General features: G+C 43.7%; 1 protein-coding gene across 1 annotated transcript in view; it reads left to right on the top strand.

Moving 5' to 3' along the window:
• The window catches only part of LOC308302506 (matrix-remodeling-associated protein 5), a gene marked incomplete at both ends in the record, with an annotated part of 44,947 nt that overhangs the window by 16,624 nt on the left and 4,745 nt on the right, over positions 1-23,578 (top strand). The window contains 7 exons of the mRNA XM_080746762.1: positions 2,999-5,974; positions 6,532-6,800; positions 7,879-8,143; positions 8,867-9,064; positions 9,887-10,408; positions 12,421-12,592; positions 13,831-14,097. Coding sequence (XP_080602888.1) covers positions 2,999-5,974; positions 6,532-6,800; positions 7,879-8,143; positions 8,867-9,064; positions 9,887-10,408; positions 12,421-12,592; positions 13,831-14,097 — 4,669 coding nt within the window. The remainder of the gene's footprint in view (positions 1-2,998; positions 5,975-6,531; positions 6,801-7,878; positions 8,144-8,866; positions 9,065-9,886; positions 10,409-12,420; positions 12,593-13,830; positions 14,098-23,578) is intronic.

The raw sequence follows: 23,578 nt of genomic DNA, 5'->3' as shown, positions 1-23,578 counted from the left end.
CCAGAAGTTATTATTCTCACCACTTGGGGGATGTACCCTCAAACACTAACAGCACATGTCACTTAAAGGCCCAGTTCACCTCTGGGACAACCAGATCTTATTTTATTGTTCAATCTGTATTTTGAGATATTTTAGTATTTCAGCATGACTAGTGATGCATTTTGCATCATATGATGCAAAATGCATCACTAGTTATTTAGATTATAGTATCACCAGTTACTTAGATTATTGCATAGTTTTACTGAGGTTAAGGTTAGGGTTAGGGTTAGAGTTAGGCATAGTAAGCTAATGGCTAAACACAACTGAGCTAGGCTAGTAGATAAACAAAGAAAGAGTGGTCGCAAACGAGTGACGTCAGCGACTACACAAGTGAATGGCTGTTGTCGCCATCTCATGGTGAATACGCAGAATTACACAGGTGCGCTGATAAGTGACTATCAAAGTGAATTTATCCAGGTGGTGTTAGGGGTGTGTGGTGAACTACAAAACGAGCACTCTTACCCCAATCTCACTGAGTTACCCAAACTGACTGTAACATATATATATATATATATATATATATATATATATATATATATATATGACCAAACACATCTAGCTCATTGCATGCCAGGCCCGATAGTCCCGAGATTATTTCAATGTCTTTCCCTGCCAGGCCCGATAGTCCTGAGAATTTCCCGTTTTTGAAAAAAAAAAAAAAAAAAAAAAATGTTTTGACCCCCAAAAATGTAGTAGGCATGATAGCAATCGCGAAATTGCATGTTTAACCCCCATAGCAACCCCATCTTTCAAACATGGCAGCCATCTTTGTTTACATTTTAGGAAAACATAATGGCTGCTATCTCATGAATGCCTGAACGGATTTCCATTCGGTGGACACATGTGGTGCATTATCTAGGCATGGGTGTGCATGATCCGTGCACTATGAATTACATGGAAGTCTATGGAGACAGGAGCATATGGGAGTACAAAGGTATTGTTAAATGTAAAAAGTAAATGTAAAAGTAGTAACCTACTTGGTCTGCTCTTTCGCCTCTTTGCAGAAAATAGCCGATCTGCTTTTTTTCCCCCCAGCTAATATTCCCTGCAAAATATGAATGCTATAGGGTTCAAGAAGTAGTTAGTGTAAAAAAAGTTCCTATCTCTCAAAGATTTGGTGCACCCCCTTGCAGTATCTTTCAGGACCCTCTAGGGATCCCGGACCCCCTGTTGAAGACCTCTGATCTAGACAATAGGAACCAGACTTCAACAAACTCTTAAAAGGGTTGTAAAAATGGGATCGTACATGTGCATATATTGCAGTCTAGTGTTTCCAACGTCTATTTGAGTTACGTGCGACACTTAAGTTTCAACATTGCACTCTAATTCTCTTCACTGCAATATAATCTGTCTTTCTAATTCTCTTATGTTATGTTTGTGTCTCTTATGGTTTATTGACCGGCCTCTACTGCATAGCTCTCTTTTAACGAGCGCCTCTGTCTTTTGTTTTTCTGTACCCTTTTTTTCCCCCTTCTTTTTTTCCTTTTTTTTTGCTGACTCTGCATTGGTCATATACTCAAAGTGAAACCATTTGTCTGCATGTGCTTTGTTATGTTTTAGCATATCAGCCATAATCACTTCCACATGTTGGATGTTTGTACCAGCAGAACAGTTGATAATACATCATTATGTTTATGACCTATTTCCGCTGAAGAAGATAGGTGGGTTTTGAAAGCCAAAAAATGTATTATCGATCCATGTGAACTACGTCTGAACTTGGATTTAGAAAGAGGTCCCCGTCTTACCATCTTACAAGTGTTCTGTTGAAATGCAGACTTTTATCATTCTCAGTATTTGTCAAGCGTTAATTTTGACAGCAAATTTTGATTCCGTTTTAGACAGTCACAGTCTTTTGAATACAGTTTAATTTAGTTTTTGTCCTATTTTAGTGAAATGTTTTATTTTTGGTCTATTTTTAGTTGACTATCAAGCATCTATACTGGAGCAATTGGTCGCAAACCTAAACCAGAATGTTTAGCTACATATTCTCACAAACACCTCTCACAAACATAGCCACCACGTCGAACAAACGTGAAAATTTACAACTGTCCACATTTAAAACATGCCACTCTTTGAACCGCATTTATTTCAATTTAACAACATCTCGCCTCACGCAGAGCAGCCAGTCCTGACATAGTATTCTGAACATTCTGGCCAGTGCTGCAACGTCAAAATGATCATCAGGGTATCAAGTTACAGAGGGAGGGAGGGGGAGGGAGGGGGGAGAGGAGCTGAGCTGAGCAGAGTAGAGTATCGAATTACAACAGAGGGGTGTGTGTGTGTGTGTGTGTGTGTGTGTGTGTGTGTGTGTGTGTGTGTGTGTGTGTGCGTGCGTGCGTGCGTGCGTGCGTGTGTGCGTGCGTGCGCGCAAGCGTTTTTTTTTTCCCCAAACATTTTTTTTTTTTCAAAATATATTTTTTTTTTCAAAAAACCTTTTTAAAACTTTTTTTTCTCAAAAAACTTTTTTTTCTCAAAAAACTTTTTTTTCTCAAAAAACTTTTTTTTCTCAAAAAACTTTTTTTTTCTCAAAAAACTTTTTTTTTTTCTCAAAAAACTTTTTTTTTCTCAAAAAACGTTTTTTTCTCACTTGGTCGCATGCTGAAAATACAACCAAGTATAATGTGTGCCGAACATGTGCCGATCTACAAGCTCACTTTTGAGCTTGTAGATCAGCTATTTTCTGAATGCAACAACAAAGCGCAACCAAACAAAAATTATATTTTTTTATCTCTTCTCCACCTGATCCCTCCCTAACATTATAGTCTAGTTTTATTTGACAAAATCGTCAGTATATTTAATCATTGTTTTAGTCATCATAGCATAGTTTTTATTTACCACTTCTGACCATTCCCTCTCTGTTTCTCTCCACATCTCCCCTCCTCTCCCTCCCCCCCCCCCCACCCCCCCACCCCACCCCTCTCTCTCTCTCTCTCCCTCTTCCTCTCTCTCTCCCTCTCAGGGGTGATCAAATGTAAGAAGGAGCGTGACTCGGGTGGTTCCAGTGAGACGTGCCCTCAGTGCAGCTCTCCTCGCGCCCTGAACGGCAGCGTCTTTCTGGAGCTGACCGCCGAGAAGCTGCCCTGTGAGCGTCCGGTGCTGCGGTCCCCTCTCAAGCAGTGGGACAGCCCCGCTTGGGCCGAATCCGAAGTGGAGCCTGATCTCCCGTACACCCGCGACCTCGAAAGGCCGCTAGGCCACCTGACCTTTGTTCTCTCCGACAGCCACGGGAACAGCGCCCACGTGGCGTGTGACGTGCGGCGGCCCGGCGGGAGCTCGCCAGTGACCTGGGCGGAGAGTCCGCGCACACCCGGGGAGGTGACTGTCAACGCGTCACTGGCGACAGTCCTCGAGTGCGAGATTGACCGGGAGACGTTGCAGAACCTGTGGCGGCTGGTGGCGTACTATTATGAAAGCCCCGCGATCTTAGAGAGGGGCTTGCAAAAGGGAAATGACTCCAGAGCCACCTATCAGTACTCCCAAGCCGTCAACGAGAATTCCCCTTATTTCACCGATTTAAAGGGTTACCTGATGGCCGAGCCCTCGTGGCTGCTCCAACCCAAAGTCACCTTGCAGCTCAACAGACGTCAGACCACGACCAAGAAACTTGTCATGGATTTCACCACGCTAATCTCCAAGCAGACCAGCGGCCGCGGAGGACTGGAGGACGACAGTGACGACGACGCCTCGTCCTGGGCTCTGATTCGCAGAGGGGCGGCAGGGCGGGTAATGGCGACCCTTGAGGGCTCTAAGGTGAATTTAGCATGCGAAGTCATCACTGCGGGGTCGGGGGTGAAAGTGGAGTGGATGCTGCCAGATCTGTCCATCCTTGAAGATGCCAATGACAAGATGGAACTTTCGGAACGAGGAGAACTCATAATACTGAACGCCACTGCGTCTGACTCTGGCCTGTATCACTGTCTCGTCAGAACCAAAGCAGGAGTGGACCTGGTTCCTGTTCGGCTCACAGTCAAAGAACACTTACTCACCTCTACGTCTTTAAATGGGCAAAAGATTATAGTCGAGAAAGGACACTCCATCAGTCTCCCCTGTGAAGTCACCTCGGCACAGCCCAGTCAAACTATCTGGTACCTGCCACGAAATCAGATCCTTCTCCCTACGCAACAGACACGGAGGGCAGAAGTGTTGGAAAATGGGACTTTGGTGGTAAAGAAGCTGACCCAAGATGACGCTGGGGAGTACAGCTGCATGGCCTCCAACCTGTATGGCGTCAACATGTTGTCACACATGATAGAAGTCACCGGAGAGATGGAAGCTGGTGGCCAGACGGAGAGCGGGCGTACGGTCTTGTTGGTCGGAGAGGAAGAAGGTGAGGGATCAGGGGCAGATTATCAGGAAATCCAGCGACCTTTTGCCACCCAGGCCCCTAAGAGGGCCGGGACACATCAGAGGACCCCTGGGGGGTTTGTGAAAGGGAGACGAATGAAAGATTCAAAGAGAAAGCCTAATATGTCTGTCAAAGATTTAGACCCACATCGCTGGGCAGAGATATTGGCTAAAGCCAATGCTAGAGTGACCACCGCTCTGCCCACAGTGCAGTTGCTTACGGAGCCCAGCAGTTTAACGACTGCTGTGATGGCAAAAACCATGCCTCCCAAACCTACCACTACAACTACTGTTTCCACTCATTTACCACATACTAGCAGTCTTGATATGATGACCAAACCCCTGAGAGTAAGAGGTCAATCTGAGGAGCACTCAAGTGAAAAACCTGCGAATCAGGATAAAGTAAACAAGCACTCGGGAGAAGGAAGAGTTAGCGCCAAGCCTGCTTCTGGTTGGCCAAACAGGAGAAGGCCACCTTATAGGCGCAGGAGGCCACCAATGAAAGGCACCATTCCGCACGTGAAACCCTCCCACCCGTCATCAAACAAGCCCCAAACGACTCTCCCGCAGCCCACCACAACGAGACCAACCACCACTACTACTACTATGACTACTACTACTACTATTTCTACTACAACTACTACTACTACAGCTGTTCCAACCACAACAGAACAAGAGGAAGTCTCAAACGCATATGACCAAACACAGGAAGAGATTGAATATGATGATGAGGAGTACGACGAGGATGTCATAGACAGCTCTGAAGAAAAGGAAATCAATGATTTGAAGAGTGACCCCCTCCATGCCACGGATGATTCCGGCGATATCCATACCAAGAATAATAAAAAGACTGTTGTTGAAGGAGAGGAGAAAGATCCTGAAGAACCTATTAAAGGGATGGGCAGCAATAGTAGAAAACAATTAGAAGAAGTTGGAAACCAAGACAAAGGAGAGACTGACACATTCAACAAAGAAAGGGACAGGGTTGAAGAAAAACCCAACAGATCCCAGGTGTTTCTAAAAGTCACGGACGAGAGAGAACAGCAATCTAGAACAGACACAGAAGGGAGAGAGAGGGAGGCAGGGAAAGCTACAAAGGAACAGGTAACAGAAAGCCACATCACTCGGCAGACGACCCAAAACAGGCCGCTGCCTGTTCCGGCACCTCCGCAAGAGGACAAAACCCTGACACGCGCAGTGACATCGATTTCCAATGCTGTCCCTTCACGAGAGAACGTCCGGAGGCCATCACACACAGACGGAGACAAAACGAGACAAGAGGGCAGAGGAAAAGAGGAGGAGAGAGAGGCTGAAAAGTCTAAAGTAAGAGCTGAGATTCCCCCTTTCCCCGGGAGGGATCCAATTCACCCCTGGCTCCACCAAGACAACCAGAGAGGAGGGCAGATCCCCTCATCCAGGCCAGCGCACCCAGTTCCAGACGGAGATGGAAAGAACAAGAAAGAGAAGGGAGAGGAGAGGGACCACATCGCCCCAACGCCCCACAGTCCTTCCACCACTCGTCACCAACACCACCACCACCACCGTTACCCCTTCTGGCCAGGTCAAAGGACATATCCTCGTCCCGAACAAGGTAATCGTAAACTCCAGTGGGCACAGATTTGATGCAATCTAGGAGAGAAATGAAATGTTCTAAAAGGAAGCAGCTTTCAGGGGCTGTAGAATATAGCACGTACTGTAAGTTCAATATCAAAATCCACATGAAGTAACACATTAATGTTAGTTAATAAAAGTGGAGGAAGAAGTAAAAGTCCAGAATTAAAAATGTACTTGAATCCAGCTTGTGGATCTGCTACTTTCAAACGGACAAAATGTAGGGCTGAAGTGGTTAGTGTATGTTTTGTAATAATAATTCAAATTAACTAAAGTTGGCAAATGATTGTACAATACCTCATAATTGAACTTAGTAAGAGTACTTGAGTAAAGGCACATGGTTACTTTACACCACGGGTTCCCAAGAGACACATTTGTTGTTCGCAGACACATTTTTTATTATAAATTCAAAAAGAATCAGATCGGCTATTTTCACTAGTTTGGGTCCCAGGCAAATGTCTAATACCGGTATCTCTCTCTGTCTAAAACATTTGGGAACCACTGCTGGTTAACACGACTTGTTCCCTGCACCTCTAGAACCTGGATGGGTGCCCGTTCCCACCCACCAACCATGGCTCCACCCACACCTCTGGGGTCAAGGCTCCAGAGCCACTAATAGGCCAGAGATCACAGCGGAGACGGCGAGGCCCACCGCCGGTGGTCCCCGGCGCTCCGGGTTGGAGCCCACGACTCCGTTCCCATCACACCACCACAACTATCACAATGTGGGTGGAGGGGGTGGGACGCATGGGACCTCAACCAGGGACCACCTGCTACTGACCAAGCTGCGGAACAGATATAGACAGGTGGGTGTGCACGAGCGTGTGTGTGTGCGTGTGTGTGACTGTGTCTGTGTCTGTATCCATGCACCTCAAATTTGTTTTAGCATAACTGTGATTATGATTATGCTCACAAAGCTTTTGCTCATCAGTATTAAAGGGATATTTCACTTTCAAAAAACACTTTTTGTCATTTTGTCATCTAATCAGGCTTTTGGGAACACCCAGGACAGTTTTTGAATTTCAGTATTTAGATATTTGATATTCATTCTCCTGACACCCTCTAAATATGTGAGCAGGCCGTGTATTTTCGATAAAAAATGTCATTGATTTCTATAAATTTTTTGGGGGAAATGAAAATGATTAAATACAATAAAATATTTTAAAAAATAAATGTTTTTTTTTTTTTTTAACACACGGCCTGCTCACGTATTCGGAGGGTGTCACCAGAAACAAGGACAGTTGTTTTCATTAAATCTATCATGGCTAAAATGGAGTTTGAAGTTATAATGGGTTTGTATAGGAAGTTCCTGGAAGGGGGCAACATGGGGGAAATGAATATCAAATATCTAAATACTGAATGAAAAAATTCTAAAACTGTTCTGGGTGTTCCCAAAAGCCTGATTAGATGATAAAATGACAAAAGGTTTTTTTGAAAGTGAAATATCCCTTGACTCATTGACCGCCTTGTTTTTCAACATAATGTCGTTCGCTGCCCCGCGTTCTGAGATATTTTCACTAACCTTTGAAAAATCCTAGAATATTCTCTCCGATGGGAGGCGCACAGGTCTCCTGGAGTTGGAAAATAATCCCTGTCCACTCGCGACGATCCACTCAAAAGATATCCGCTCCCGGGTCGAGCTTGCCCCCAGCTCCTTTCCCCATACACATTCATTATGGCTATTTTTACGTTCGGCTGCATTAAATGAGAATAGCAGTGAAAGGCATTCACTTGCCTGTGTAAATGCATCTTTAGAGTCCTATGGCTATCTGTGTACACAATCCATACCCTCTCTCTTTCTTCACTGAGATTTAATGGTAGCGGGGAAATGCTTGAACTCAACATCCTGATGTTGGATTATAATTCAGATTTGGTGTTTTTCAGGCGCAGCTTGAGCGCATCGCTCAGCTAGGAAGGAGGGTGACGTTCCCACTGACTGCCAAACCTAAGACAAGCTACCCCCACTCGCCATCTTCCAACGATCCCCACCTTCCACCATCAGCCAAATCCTATGCACCCAAACCACCAGTACCCACCGTGTCATATACCCACCCCCCGAAACCTCCCACACCTGCTTTACCCACCACTTCTTTCCCCCGGCCCTACACCACGCCTGCGGTGATGCATGGAGGTCGATGGTCCACTGGAGGTTAGTACCATGCTAAAAAAATGAAATCATGCCATCTGATATTTTGAAATTGACAAAGTTAATGATTTAATCCATTTTAGAATTCATTATGTTGCATATTAATGACATAGCTTGTTAGTTGTTTGTTTACTTCCTCTGTGCAGTGGTGTAAAGTACTGTACTTCAATGATTTTTTTTTTCTTTTAGAATTTTCTGTACTTTTACTTCTACTTCATTACATCTCAATGGCAAACATTGTACTTTTACAATTATTTGAAAACATAATACAAGTTACTTTGTGGATTTTGATTATTATTACAAAACTTACATTAACCACTTCAGCCCTATATACATCCTATATACTATTTGAGAATAGCCGATCTACAAGCTCACTATGCTCCACAACACATAGTAAGCTGGTAGATCTGCTATTTAAAAGTATTTGTAGACATTTCATACATTTGAAAACATTACTTTAAGTCAATTTTGATTCCAATAATTTTGAATTCCGGACTTTTACTTGTAACAGAGTACTTCTAGATTGCAGTATTGATACTTTTACTTAAAAGATTTGAGTAGCCTACTTTCTCCACCATTGATTACTAATTTGCTACTGTCTGGCAGAAACCTTGTATCTCCATGTAGTGAAAATAGCCGATCTACAAGCACACAACGCTGTGTACATGGTAATGACATAACTGGTTAGTTTCGTACACTTCCTCTGTGTGCCGAACGTTCCTGCAGGACATTCCGGCCCCGCCCGCCGACCGACCGCCGTGCCGCCGTTCCCAGGGCTGCTGGGAACAGGAGGCGGGTCCAAGCCCCGTATCACCACGGCAACCAGGGCTAGCGTGTCGGTACTGGCGGAAGGCGACGTGTTCATGTCCTGCGACGCTTCCGGAAACCCCTCCCCTACCCTGGCATGGACCAAAGTCTCTACAGGTGAGAGGGTTTTTTTAAGGGTCATGCAAGCATCTTTATGGCTGTCCCTTCTTCTTTTTGTACATTTCCTATATATTTTCTTCATTATTTAAAAAGATTTAAAACAAATACAATAAAAAGAAAAAGTGTGTGTGTGTGCGTGTGCGTGTGCCTGCGTGCGTGTGTGTGTGTGTGTGTGTCGCATCACACAGAATGCATCTGTGCAGTCATTCATGCATGTGCTCATGCCTCATGCATGTGTGCTATCCTGCATGTGGCTGCTGTTTCATGCTAGACATGGGGGGACATTAGACAAGCTCTGCCAGAGGATTTCCACGCATAAACATTTACAACATGAGACTAATCCCACACCTCCTCTTTGTTCTCTCCTGCTGAGGGTGTGTGTGTGCGTGCGTGCGTGTGTGTGTGCGTGTGCGTATGCGTGTGCGTGTGTGAGTGAGTCGATAGTGTGTATATGTAGTGTGTGATAGTGTGTATTTCTGAAGGGACCAGAAAACAATGTTATATATAAGCCTATCCTGATTCTTGAACCGGAACCAATTATTTCCAGGTTGACCCAGTCATTTAAAAAAGATTTGTTCCCGAGCTGGTCCAACTCTCACTGACATAACTGACATTCCCTCACACTTCCGGTTTCAGTTTGCCTCCCAGGTATGTGCAGCAGTGTTCATCAAAATGGGCGTGGAATACTTCCCTTCCCTCTTAAATATGTATGTTCCTTGACTGTTGGAATAGGGCGAAAGCATTTGAAAACTGTGGGAGCCAACATGTCCGTCTCCAGAGACTACTCTCATATATCTGTTCCCTCCATTCCTTTACCAGGCGCCACCATTCCGGCCAATACCAAGCACGGTCTCCGCTTTGAAGTCTTCAGGAATGGGACCTTCGTCATCAGAAACGTCCAGCTCCAGGATCGTGGTCAGTACCTCTGCACGGCCCAGAACCGGCTCGGGTCGGACCGCATGGTGATCACGTTGGCGGTCCAGACACAGGCCCCCAAGATCATACCCCCCGAGTCCACGGACATAGCGGTATACTTGGGTAAGAGCGTCAGCCTCGACTGCCTGGCTTCGGGGAAGCCGCCGGCGCACATCTCCTGGATTCTTCCCGACAGGACGTTTGTGCGTGACGTCGGCGCCGTTCGGGTGCACCACCTCTCTGTGCCGTCTCTGCTCCACAACGGGACGCTCCGCATCCAGACGGCTAATTTCTCCAGCAAGGGGGACTACAAGTGCATCGCGAGCAACGCTGCGGGTGCAGACACCATAACATATCATCTGCACGTGGCAGCGCTGCCTCCGAGCATCAGCGAGGGCGCGACGGACACCGTGATCATTCAGCCAGGTACGGTACAGACAGGGCCGTAGGGCGTCTAATCGGCGCTCTAGGCGAGATCTCGCGCGCGCGCACGCGTTTTTTGCGCGCGCGCGCGATTTTTGCGGGTTTTGCCGTGAATTTAGTCGGTTTTGGGCCGGTTTGGATGACTGTTCAATAATATGACATTTTCTCGGGTTTTGGCGTGATTTTTGGGTCAGGTTGGGTGGCTCATTAACTTTTTTTTAATTTTATTTGTTACAAAAATGGTCAACAATGAACAGCAGACTGTGTACAAGGCAAGCGCGCTGGATAAACCTAATAAGCACGCACACACATACTTTTAGTTGACCTTGTACCAGTGATTTGTACTGTCATGAAACTGTACCTTTTCCTATTGCAAACGTCTAATACATTCTTCAATGTTCAATCAATCAATGGAAATTAAATGCACAGCGGCAGATCCAGCAATATAAATTAATTCAGTTTCACTCACCTATCACCAATGACGATTATGACGTGGTTCTGTAACTGCTGTTCACATAAAATCCATGCTCGTGTCCTTTTGGGTGAATTTCTCAATGAAGGGATCATAAAGCGTATTACTTTTAAGTTCCAAAAGCCAGGGTGAATGAGGTGACAACTAAACACGTTAATTTAGCCTTACGGCGACGTTACTTTCACGGTTTTAAAACAACAAACGGGTTCAAAGTACTGCTATCAACTGGCACGCAATACTTGCCACTTCTGATACCATGTCGAGTAGTTTATACTTTGTTGTAATAACGGAGTGTCCACACCATAGAGTTATACACAGTGTTGTTGTGTCCGTTTATTAACTCACTCCCCCGGAGCCCCAGTGCTCACACACAAAGGTTCCTACCAACAGTAGGTCCTAATACTACACAGTGCCACTGGACAGTCTGGACTGGTCACAATCATGATCATTCGCATGACAATTTATTTCTATTTATTTATTTATTTGTTATGTATGTAACACTGGCCAAGGAAGGCCAGCCAGGCTGCGCCGGGTGAGCCCAGCCCAGGCTGTGCACTGCTGAGCGATCGGCGCCCCCTAATGAAGAGTGCGGGGTACTACTAGTACCAATTTCATTCATATCGCCCTGCTGCGACTTAGCGCAGCCTGCCTCTGTCCCTCTCTGATGCTCGACTCGAGTTTTTATGATTGATAATAAAAATGTTATTTTGACCCACATAAGCAACTGGATCGTCTGGGTGAGATAAACCAATAGAGGGGGCGCCGATTATTTTATTTTATTTTTTTAATTAAAAAAAAATTAAAAAAAAATAATAAAAAAAAATAATAAAAAAAAACACTCCATTTCGGCAGGCGCCCCCTTGAGATCGGCGCTCTAGGCGACCGCCTATACCGCCTATAGCTAAAAACGGCCCTGGGTACAGAGATTGAAAATGAGGATGACAAGAGGTGTGGATAAAAGATGTGCGTCATTTCACTGCAGTCGCAAAACTGAAATTACACACAGACAGAAATTTAGTACCGCAGTATGAAACACAGGTCAGATACAGAAAAGACGATGACATATTGTTGTTTTTGAGCAGTGATAGCCGCTCGAATATGTGCATATGTCCATGTGTGTATGTTCACATACACACACGTGTATGTACAGTGGGGAAAAAAAGTATCTGATACCCTTGCCATGTGTAGATGTATGTCCCTTTTCTGATGTGGGTATATACATCATCATCATACACCATCATCATACTGTACTCAAACCCACACTGTTTCTTCAGTAGGGTCCGCATCAGTGTACCGACGGGCCGGTATTCCGACACTAAAACTAACCCTAACTCTACCCCTAACCCTAAACTTAACCTCAGTAACCGTACCTCAGTAACTAACCTGCCAACGCTAGTCGGAACAGTGGCCCGTCGGGATAGTGAGCGGGCCCCTCTTCAGTAACAGTATTTTCTTGTGTGAAGTGAGCACTGCTCACTACACAGGGGTGTGATTTGTGAGTGGTGCTAACCTAACCCTAACTCTAACCCTCTTCTATAACCAGGGAGCAGTGTGTACGTCCATTGCTCTGCCAAGGGCGAACCCGAGCCTGTGCTGAAGTGGATGCTACCAGCAGGGGTCGCTGTGAAGCCATCCCAATTCCTGGGACGCAGGCTCTTTGTCTTCCCCAACGGGACGCTGTATGTCAAGAGCGTTTCACCGGCCGATGCTGGGAGGTACAGGAGTCACCTTCTTTCTTTTCAGTTACTAGAGGTTTGGTCCAGGCAGCTACGTGGCAATCACATCTAGAGTTCAGGCCGTTATGAGGCCAATCACATCTAGAGTTCAGGCCGTTATGAGGCCAATCACATCTAGAGTTCAGGCCGTTATGAGGCCAATCACATCTAGAGTTCAGGCCGTTATGAGGCCAATCACATCTAGAGTTCAGGCCGTTATGAGGCCAATCACATCTAGAGTTCAGGCCGTTATGAGGCCAATCACATCTAGAGTTCAGGCCGTTATGAGGCCAATCACATCTAGAGTTCAAGCCGTTATGAGGCCAATCACATCTAGAGTTCAAGCCGTTATGAGGCCAATCACATCTAGAGTTCAAGCCGTTATGAGGCCAATCACATCTAGAGTTCAGACCGTTATGAGGCCAATCACATCTAGAGTTCAGACCGTTATGAGGCCAATCACATCTAGAGTTCAGACCGTTATGAGGCCAATCACATCTAGAGTTCAGACCGTTATGAGGCCAATCACATCTAGAGTTCAGACCGTTATGAGGCCAATCACATCTAGAGTTCAGACCGTTATGCGGCCCCCACACCTAAATGTTGTCATATTCATAATGAGTGTATTTAATTGGTACTTTACAAATTTTATGCCAAGACTTTTGTACTTTATTTAAAGGTAGGGTAAGTGATTTAATGTAATTCAAATAATAACAAAATGGGTCTATGTTCTGATAGTACTAGTTACTATAGAGTGTTTGGTCCATATTTGGACTTCAGCCTTATCTCCTGTGAGGAGAAAAAATAAGTTTCAAAAACTGTTATGTGACAAGTTTTCCTCCAATCGGGATGGAGTGGGGCCTTTCTCCAATCACTTGATCATGATTGGAGGAAGGCCCCCACCTGCCTTCCTACATGAAAACTGAAACTGAAACTTAAGTGAAATCACTTACCAGGCTTTGACTTGTGAGGAGGGCACAGTCACACCGCTTTTTTATTTTACTTATGATGGTGGATTCTGCCAATGCTTTTCAATGGGAATGGAGCAGTTTGCTGCCATTTTACGGATTTCTGGGGAAAAAAATAAAAATAAAAAACAACTCCATTCCCATTAAAATCACTGGCAGAATCCACCCTCATAGGCGGAATAAAGGTGCGGCGCAACCGTTACCTAACAAAGTATTTCTACATTGTGGCATTATTCCACTCCATTCTTTCATATCTACCTTGCTGTATAGATACGAGTGTTCAGCCACCAATCCGGTGGGTGTGGCCAAGAGAACTCTCCAACTGGAAGTGCGGGCGGATCTGCCCGCCCCAGCCCTCCCCGCCATCCCTCCTTCCAGCCGCCACGGCCACGGCCCCGCGCCGCGTCCCTCCCAGCACCACGCGGTCTCTGCCATGTACGGCTCTACCGTCTACCTGCACTGTCCCGAGTCCACCGGCTCGGCCAGAGGAACCGTCTGGCAGCTACCCTCCAAGATCATCATGGAGCATCGATACAGGTTAATTTGCAAAATGTAGTTTCATCGCATGCCACCTATGGTGAAAGCTGCCTGTGTGTGTGTGTGTGTGTGTGTGTGTGTGTGTGTTGGTAAATGTGGTTTAACGGGACAATTGGCCTGAATACACACCACACTAACAGGACATTTTGGATTAGCAGGACAGGACTGGTGTCCTGCTAATTCATGGACAATTCTGAAATAGCAGAAGTGTTTCTATTGGTCTAGAGAGCCCAAATCCACCTTTTTTTTTTGATGTCCTGTTAATACACATACACCCGACTTTTTTGTGTCTGAACAGCGCCCCCATAGGTTGTGTAATGCTACTGCATGTTCATACACAAGCTCATGAATATTCACACACAGTGTATGTTTTGAAGCACCTGATTGGCTGGGTGTCAGAGTCCTGTTAATGCACATACATGTTTTTATGAACATTTCAATGACATAGCATTTTGGGTGAATAACGTTAGTCATAAACACTCTTCAGGGGTCTGCCATTATAATAGCAACACCACAGGCCCCATGTGGCCCCCAGGGGCCCCTGGCTGCCATAAGCACACCGTTGCTCCGATCCACACTAAACTTGGCACACACACCGTTCAGGGGTCTGCCATTATAATAGCAACACCAAGGGCCCCATGTGGCCCCCAGGGGCCCCTGGCTGCCACAGGCACACCGTTGCTCTGATCCACACTAAACTTGATTGTACAAACACCGTTCTGGGGGTCTGCCATTATAATAGCAACACCACAGGCCCCACGTGGCCCCCAGGGGCCCCTGGCTGCCACAGGCATACCGTTGCTCCGATCCACACTAAACTTGGCACAAACACCGTTCAGGGGTCTACCATTATAATAGCAACACAAGGGGCCCAATGTGGCCCCCGGGTGCCCCTGGCTGACACAGGCACACCGTTGCTCCGATCCGCACTAAACTTGATTGCACAAACACCGTTCAGGGGTCGGCCATTATAATAGCAACACAAGGGGCCCAATGTGGCCCCCAGGGGCCCCTGGCTGCCACAGGCATACCATTGCTCCGATCCACACTAAACTTGATTGAACAAACACCGTTCAGGGGTCGGCCATTATAATAGCAACACAAGGGGCCCAATGTGGCTCCCAGGGGCCCCTGGCTGCCACAGGCACACCGTTGCTCCAATCCACACTAAACTTGGCATAAACACTGTTCAGGGGTCTACCATGTTGGTGGTTTGCCACACCATGGGCCTGCAACATGATTTGCATAACATACAGACAATGTTTCTTAATTATACAAATTTAACCAGATATTGCAATTGTTGTATTGTTATTTTGTGTAATAATTAATCAAAACGTCCCAAAAAATCACGTTTATATTAATGTCCATTTTCCAAGTTTGCCAACATTTTAGCTCACTCCAAGGAGGCTATGCATATTTTACAAACCACTCATCCAATTGACTGTACATTTTGTGGTTCTTACATGTTTCTATTTTTTATTAATGAATTGCATTTGTTTTCTTAATGAAAATCTTGGCCGGATTTAAAAGGCATTTTTAGAATCGGCCCCAGGCCTAAATGGATTAATGCAGTGGTTCTCAACCTTTTCAGGACACAACCCCCTAAATTAATAATAATAGCAGATCTACATGCTCACGAGGATGTAGATTGGCTATTTTCACAATTTCTGCATAATATTTGTCAATTTGGCCAATGTTTAATTTAAACTGTCACTCTAGAGGTATTAGAAAGTACTTAAACTGTCACTTTAAAAATGTGTAGCTATACAAGTGATGACCATGGTAATCAAATGGCTATTCGCATAACAGGTTTACCAGGCAGGCAGTGAGTGGTGGGCTTGCACATACCCCCCTATTCATATGGATAGGCTACTTTAACACCTACTGTAGGTTTCCAGCGGTGACTGTATGTGCATTGTGCGTGTCTCAGGCTACCTGGCTCCATTACTGTGATAGATGAGATTTGTTCAAAGCAAACTTTTAGTTAGCACGCACACATCTAAAGGCGCTCGTGCATGTGACGTCAATAAATGACCGTCCGCCCTGAAAAGAAAACCCCAAAGCACCACTGGTAGCAGCTCTGCACAGTCATGTATGCTGATCAGCGTAGCTCCTATATACAGTATCACATGACCACATCATGACCATGACATCATGTACAGTACATATGAGTTTAAGTTTACTCTGACATACAGGAGTAGGCAGGCACCCAGGCACCATTTTTACCCTTGGGTAAAAATGCTAATTAAGTTCAAGCCTACAGATCATTTTGGTCACTTTATCATCTAATCAGGCTTTTATGAACACCCTGAACAGTTTTTAATATTTATATATTTGATGTAAATGTTATCTTTCCCCCCAGGCTCAGGGCCTCTCCACATACACACCCAGTGTAACTTCAAACTTCATTAAAAACACACACTATTTTTTTCTGGTGACTCATACTACCCTCCTAATACGTGAGCAGGCCGTGTTTTCTCAATAACCCTTTTCATTTATTTTTAATAATTCTTTGGGAAAATTTGAAAAATTAAAATTATTACAAATAAATGAAAAATTGTATCGAAAAAAAACATGGCCTGCTCATGTATTAGGAGGGTAGTATGAGTCACCAGAAAAAAATATAATGGAGTTTGAAGTTACAATGGGTGTGTGTGGGGAGAGGCCCTGAGCCTGGGGAGGCAGACCCATGCAAGGCAGAGTTTTTTTAAATGGAATATCCCTTTAAATCCCTATACTGATTCTAGAATTATTCCTCTACACAGTATTACACAGTATAGGCAAAATTCTTGTGTTACGAATTGTGTGTACATCTTGTAGATCAGTGACTTCACTAGCCTTCAGATACAGTATATGACACCAAAGTAGCTTACTACAATTCTAAGGTCAAATTATTCTAAATAAGCTTGTGACCTTGACCTTTTATCACTGAACTGTACTGTCTGTACTGTACTGTCTGTACTTTTACTGTACTGTAAAAACAGTGCAGTAAAAGTTTGTTTATCGGTGATGACACTGATTGACAAATTGTAGCATTCCCTGTGGGATCATAAAGCACCAAATAGAGTGTCTCGTTTGGCTTGAATAAAGCATAGCCTTATTAGCCTACTACCAAGGTTGTCCCGAATATGCCATTTCCTCATATGTGACACAATGTTACTATAGTCCGGCCAGTTTGTGCAGTATTTTGATGGAATCGCGCACTTTTTTGCCTGAAATGCTCGGACTACAATCAGTCTAACCTGCTTGATTCCTCCAGACTCAAATCTAATCCTCATCTCCTTGCTTGAGGGAGCAGGGATTTAAAGTTCCTTGAAGTACACAAGTTCCTTGAAGTACACAATAAAGAGGAGCTCAAGTGGGACACAACGCACGTGAGGATAAAGAATTTGCAACTATATTGCTTTTATCGCCTGAAGAGGTTCGGAGTCTAGGCTACTGCATCCTCAGGCTGGACTACAATAGCTCCATTGAGAGTGTTCTGTCACACCTGGATTCGCCCACGAGAATTATTAAAGTTATATCACTGGATTGATCCAGACAGACAAACAGTCTTTTAATTATATAAAAGAAAATAATGTGTGAATTAAATCAAACAAGCCACCTGTCCTGTTCTCTGATTGGCTGTAGCACGTCTCTACTCTCAGTGCTGTCACAACCCATGTTAGGCTTTTAGGTTATAGGACGGCAAAAGGATCATCTGGGCTAGCATGTTGCATTGTGAACCGGGCTTAAGAAATCTGTTATACAATCCGGGATGAGGTGCATGTGTGCGCGTGTGCGTGGGTGCATCCGGCAGTGGTAGGTCACGTCAGACAGTGGGTAGGTAGGAGTCTATGGCATCTCAGTGATGTCATGATGACTCAGACATGCAACAAATCGGTCATATATCTGCACAAAAAGGGGTAAATTGCCCCCATTGATTACGGAAGGGTACTTTAGAAATCTGAAGATACCCTTACACTTAAACCTTATGCTGTATGTTTACTGTTCAGAGAGAAAGCAATGGTGCACAGTCATTTAGATAATCATCTGGGGACCCCCTCCCCAAAATAATTCCCTGACCCAGAGGTTGAGAACCACTGCTTTAACTAACCAGAACAAAAAAATAAGCCATGTGCATAGATTACACAGATTATGAGTTCCATTTGGTTCCATTTGTATATAGTCACTAGTAAGACTACCCTAAGCATAAAGTAACACGTAGGATTTACTTTCACACATATTCACAGTATTTAAAGCCTTGCCTTGTACAGACTGCATACAAACAAACCAACTGACTGTGGGGGGAGGGGCAGCTTCTCACTCACACAGTTTTGAGTGAGTGCAGTGAGGGAGATGGGGGATGGGGGATGGGCAGGCAGCACAGGTGAATTTGATCAGTGGCTGATTGCATTGCAAGCTAGTAATCAGCAAGTGGGCTACAGTGGAAAGAATGAGTGAAAGGGTTTCCCTGCACAAGGTGAAATCTTTGAAAAGAGTGGAGGAGAGCTTAACTCAAATTGGTTAACAATCGGCAGACAAACAGGCAGGCAGGCAGGCAGGCAGGCAGATAGACAGACAGACAGACAGACAGACAGACAGACAGACAGACAGACAGACAGACAGACAGACAGACAGACAGACAGACAGATAATGTTAATTTAACCTTGCATCATGAGACTTAGTGTTCATTTGGTTCCATTTGTACTGTCAGAGCAGTGTAGATGTTGTTGACTAAAACTATGACGAAAAGTATTTGTCGATTGCATTTCTTTCACTGACAAAAACTAAATAAAAACTAAGCTGTGATGACTAAAACTAAGACTAATTATATTGACAATTTCGTCAACAAAATCAAAACTAGACTAAAACGTTAGGGAGGGACTAGTGGAGTAGAGAGTCATTTTATGTTTGGTTGTTCTCAAGTGTTGCGTGCTGAAAATAGCAGATCTACAAGCTCACAACGTGTCGCGCAACGCGTTGTGAGCTTGTAGATCTGCTATTTTCAGCACACAACCAAGTGTAAAATCACTCATTACGATGCCATCAAGGCCTGCCAAAATACATTTTAGTTGACTAAATGAACTGTAGATTTAGTCGCCTAAAAATGTATGATATTTAGTCGACTAAAATTAGACTAAAACTAAAACTCTTCAGGTCACTAAATTATGACTAAAATTAAATGACATTTTATTCAAAACTAAATCAAATTTTTTTTGTCAAAAACAACAGTGTCAGAGTCCCTGGGCCTGAACAGTGGTTCTCAAAGTGGATTCCAACCTGGAATTCACTTTGAGAACCACTGTGTCAGTGATGTTAATAGGTTTTTAATGTAATGAGTCCCGGGACCCCAGAAGAGTTTTTCGGATGAGTCCCAGGGATATTTTATGGGTCCCAAAAAAATTCAACGCCGCGGAGATGGGTATCGTTCACCTCTGAATCGATACGATACCTTTTTCGATACCTGGGAATCGATACGATACCTTTTTCGATACCGTTTTCGATACTTTTTTATGTATTATTATTATTATTACTACCCTTATTATTACCATTATTATTATTATTATTAACTTTTTTCTATAGGCTATTTTACACACCACAATAGGTTATTAAGGCCGTCTAAAGACTGAGCTTGTAGATCGGCTATTTTCAAAATGTTTGCCTATTTCTTATATTTATTTTACAATTTGGCTAATGTTTGAACTTAGAACTAGGATTTCTAAATACACTAGGCTACAGACACGCATTTAATTATATTTATATCACTGGGACCCCAATTTATATTACATTTTAAAAAACTAGAGTAGGCCTACAAATGGAACAGGTCCATTTGGTTCCATTTGTTCACCGAGTAACAGACCCATTAAGTTTCCAAAAGATTCCCTTTTACTTTGCTATTAGCAATATAAAACGTTTTTATATTCAGCAAAATGTCAGTAATGGTATTGTCTGCCTCTCATTATTGTCAAGGAAGAAAGTACCGCATGTCGCTGCCTTGCTTAAGTTTCATCAAGGCAAAAAAAGCACCCTAAGACACACACCAAAAGTTGTGTGTGCGGGGGAAAGAGGAGGGGCAGCCACCGTTGCACAGAAATCACTTTCACTTTCAGCTTATGACAAACGGCAGCTTTTAATCAATGCACAAGGATTTAAGGACATTATATTTAGGTCTATAATGATTACAAGAACATTCACTACCTGTAGCTATGGAGTAGGCCTACTCCGTTGGAACCTACTCTGTTGGAACGGAAATAAACTTGTACGTGCTGTTAGACAGACAGTTGGCTCCTCTCCTCTCCGCAGGTTTAATAGGAAGCAAAGACAGACACCACGGTTTGATTTGATCATTGCGTAGTCAATTATGAAGGGATTTCAAAAATTTAAACGTCTCCATATTGCTTGGGAAGTCTACTTAGCAGAACATCGCGGCCTTTGCGATTCGCTAATCGCTAATGTTTTTCTTTTACCGCGAAGCGGTAAATTATGGATTAATAATGGAGGCGCGTCCCCGGGACCCCAGAAACAAGACGTGAATGCGTCTCTGGGCAACATGAACGCGTATTTGACGCGGGACGCGCACGTAATGACATCACTGCTGTGTGAACAGAATATGAACATTTTTACATAACAGCATGGTAGCAATATCAGAATAATGATAGTTGACAAAGTAACCATCTTGGTGGTGCCGGTGGTGATAACATTAATATCCAAAGAAAACATTTGCCTTGTCATGGCATGTTCGGGGACATCATGAGCATTTAGCAATACAAAAGATTTGCATTCATTCAACCTTTATTTAATTTCTCGAAAAGATCAATTGAGGGAGATCCTCATTTACTACTTTATTGAAAATAGATGTTTTGATTTATGTAAATGTGGGGGTTTCTGGACTAACGCTGGTATTAAACATAATTCTGGAAAAAGTAGCCTATTTATACATTTGCAGGCAACTGAATAATGGGGATGCAGTAACGCACTGTAGCTTATGAGATACTGCAAATCAATTATCAAATTATAATTGCCATAATTATTCCTTGCAGCTACAAAAATGATGTCATACAACATGTAACTCAACATTAAAGTAGGGCTGGGTGATAAATCTCAGACCTGACTTTCTTTTTTTTTAAGATTAGTTTTTTGGGCTTTTTATGCCTTTATTTGTTAGGATAGTAGACAGACAGGAAATGGGGAGAGAGATGGGGAATGACATGTGGCAAAGGTCGTCCGGATCGGGAATCGAACCGGCGACCTGCATACCTAGACTTGTGGATCTGCTATATTTTAAAGATTCACTTAATTTTCTTCCTGTGCATTTACCCGCTGGAAAAAACAATGTCATTGCTTAATTGCAGTGCACTTAAAACTGACCCAAAAACAACAAATGTATCGATAATTTATACCTACAATCGACAGGCTGCAGTCTAAGGCAGATTTTGGTTTCGGAAAATGATTTGAAAAATGCTCCCTTCAAATGTTCTGGGTAGCTATAATCACTGTAGCAGGTCCCCCAGCAGCAACGTTTCACCATGGCCGTAATAATGTAATATAAATGTTTTTGATATTAATTTGCCTATATACCAGTAAGACTCCCTAATCGGGTCACATTTATGATCGGCTACTTTTGACTATTTTCCCATATTTTTTTCCCAGGGGGTCCGTGGGGAGCCCTGGCGGTGGCTGGGCCCCTGGGTACCCCCTGGGTGCTGGCCCCGTCTCTCCCGGTCGATGGGGGGCCAAGGTACAGGCTTTTTAGCGGGTTATGGGAGCCAACTTTGGGTGGAAGTGTTTTGCTACGCTGTCGTCCAATCCTCACAGTTAGGGAGAGGGCTTTGCGACAGATCAATCATGCAGTAATCATGCAGATCTACAAGCTCGCAGCACGAAGCATTGTGAGCTTGTAGATCGTCTATTTTTTGGCAAAGAGATTTGGTAGAGAGTGAAAAACTACTGTATCAAGTACATATATTATGTACCTTTTACCAATTATAGAGGGTTTAAATAGTACTGGATATGCAGCTCGGCAAATAAAAGGTGAATTGATCCCAGTGTATGACAGAGGATGATATCACGATAAATTAAATCTCCACAATATGATTATTGTGAGTGTTTTTTATCACGATAAACGATAATATCGTATATTGTCCCATCCCTACGGTCTGAGGTGCTTTGGCGGTCTTCCCTGAATTTTGTCTGATTACAGCGGGGCAGGGCTACATTCCTGTGTCCTACAAAAAATAAATGTTGAACCTTGTTCATGATTGGTGTGTTTTTCAGCTATAGTTTTTGGTCTTATAACCCTTCCAGTAAATCTCTTATGAAAATCTCTAAAGAAGTCAAGAATAACAGACGAGCTGTAAAGTTAACTTCACAAAGCTTAAGTCTATTGACCCCTCAGTCATGACATTTTCAATGTCCCCCTTCGACCAAGATGGATGAAAATGCTAGTTTGTTCACTGCAGAACTTTATTAACAGTAGCTCAACATTGAAGATGTTGAAATCACATCTCTCAGCCTGTTCTCAGGCCTGCTAAGTCACACACAGTAGTCATATTGCATTGAATTGTAGTTTACCATCTCAGTGGCACCAACAACACTTAGTTAGTGAGCTTTGTATCGATGTCATTGCAGTCCTGCATGTTTACTGGCTTATATTCCACTTGTATGGTTGATCCTGAGGGCAAGTCAGGTGTTGAAACAGTAACACACCACTGTAGGCAAGAGACATTGACCGAAGTGCTGTACATGGTGCATAAATGACAAACAGGCCTACCAGTAAGACTCCCTAATCGGGAGATAAGCGACCGTCAGGTCACATGTATACACAAAGACGGATGTAACTGGCATTGGTTCCTAGTTGTGTGGACAATGTATAGTTTTGGTTGGCTCAGAGAATGTGGGGTGTACCGATTTTCGTGATTTTAGGGCAAAATTTGTAGGAGCAGTGTCCAAAAATGTGTTTGAAAAAATCGGCCTGATGGGGGCGCTATATGGGACAGATCCATGTTGATGACATGAGTGTAGACATACTGTGTAGCGATTTGCGCAGGAAAATTAAGGAACATTAAAAGCCAGCGAAAAAACAAATGTGTCTTAGGAAGAGATTTAAAAACATCAATAGAATGCCTTGTTTGTGTTTAGCTATGTCACATTTAATCACATTTGACCCTTAAATACCCTGCAGTGACATATTTTCATGTGTTTAATTGCAGCTGTCCTGTTAATGTAGTTAGTCCTGTTAATTCACATGGGCGGAGCTTAGAACCTAATTATCTAATGTCCTCCTAATGTAGGATTTTGTCAGATTGTTAAAACTTGAGTTGTGTTGAGTTTATTCAACTTTTGAAGTGAAATATGTGTTCTATGGCTCAAAATAGATTTTTTGACATGCTCCACATATTAGTAAAGCAAGTGGAAAGTGGTGTCCTGCTAATGTTGTAAACCGCAGGTTTGAGCTAAAGGGTCCTGCTAAACCACATCTACCAGTATATGTGTGTGTGTG

The sequence above is a fragment of the Nannobrachium achirus genome (genome assembly GCF_963921795.1).
Source record: "Nannobrachium achirus genome assembly, chromosome: 17".
Lineage (NCBI taxonomy): Eukaryota > Metazoa > Chordata > Actinopteri > Myctophiformes > Myctophidae > Nannobrachium > Nannobrachium achirus.
This window is presented reverse-complemented; position numbering and strand designations above follow the sequence as displayed.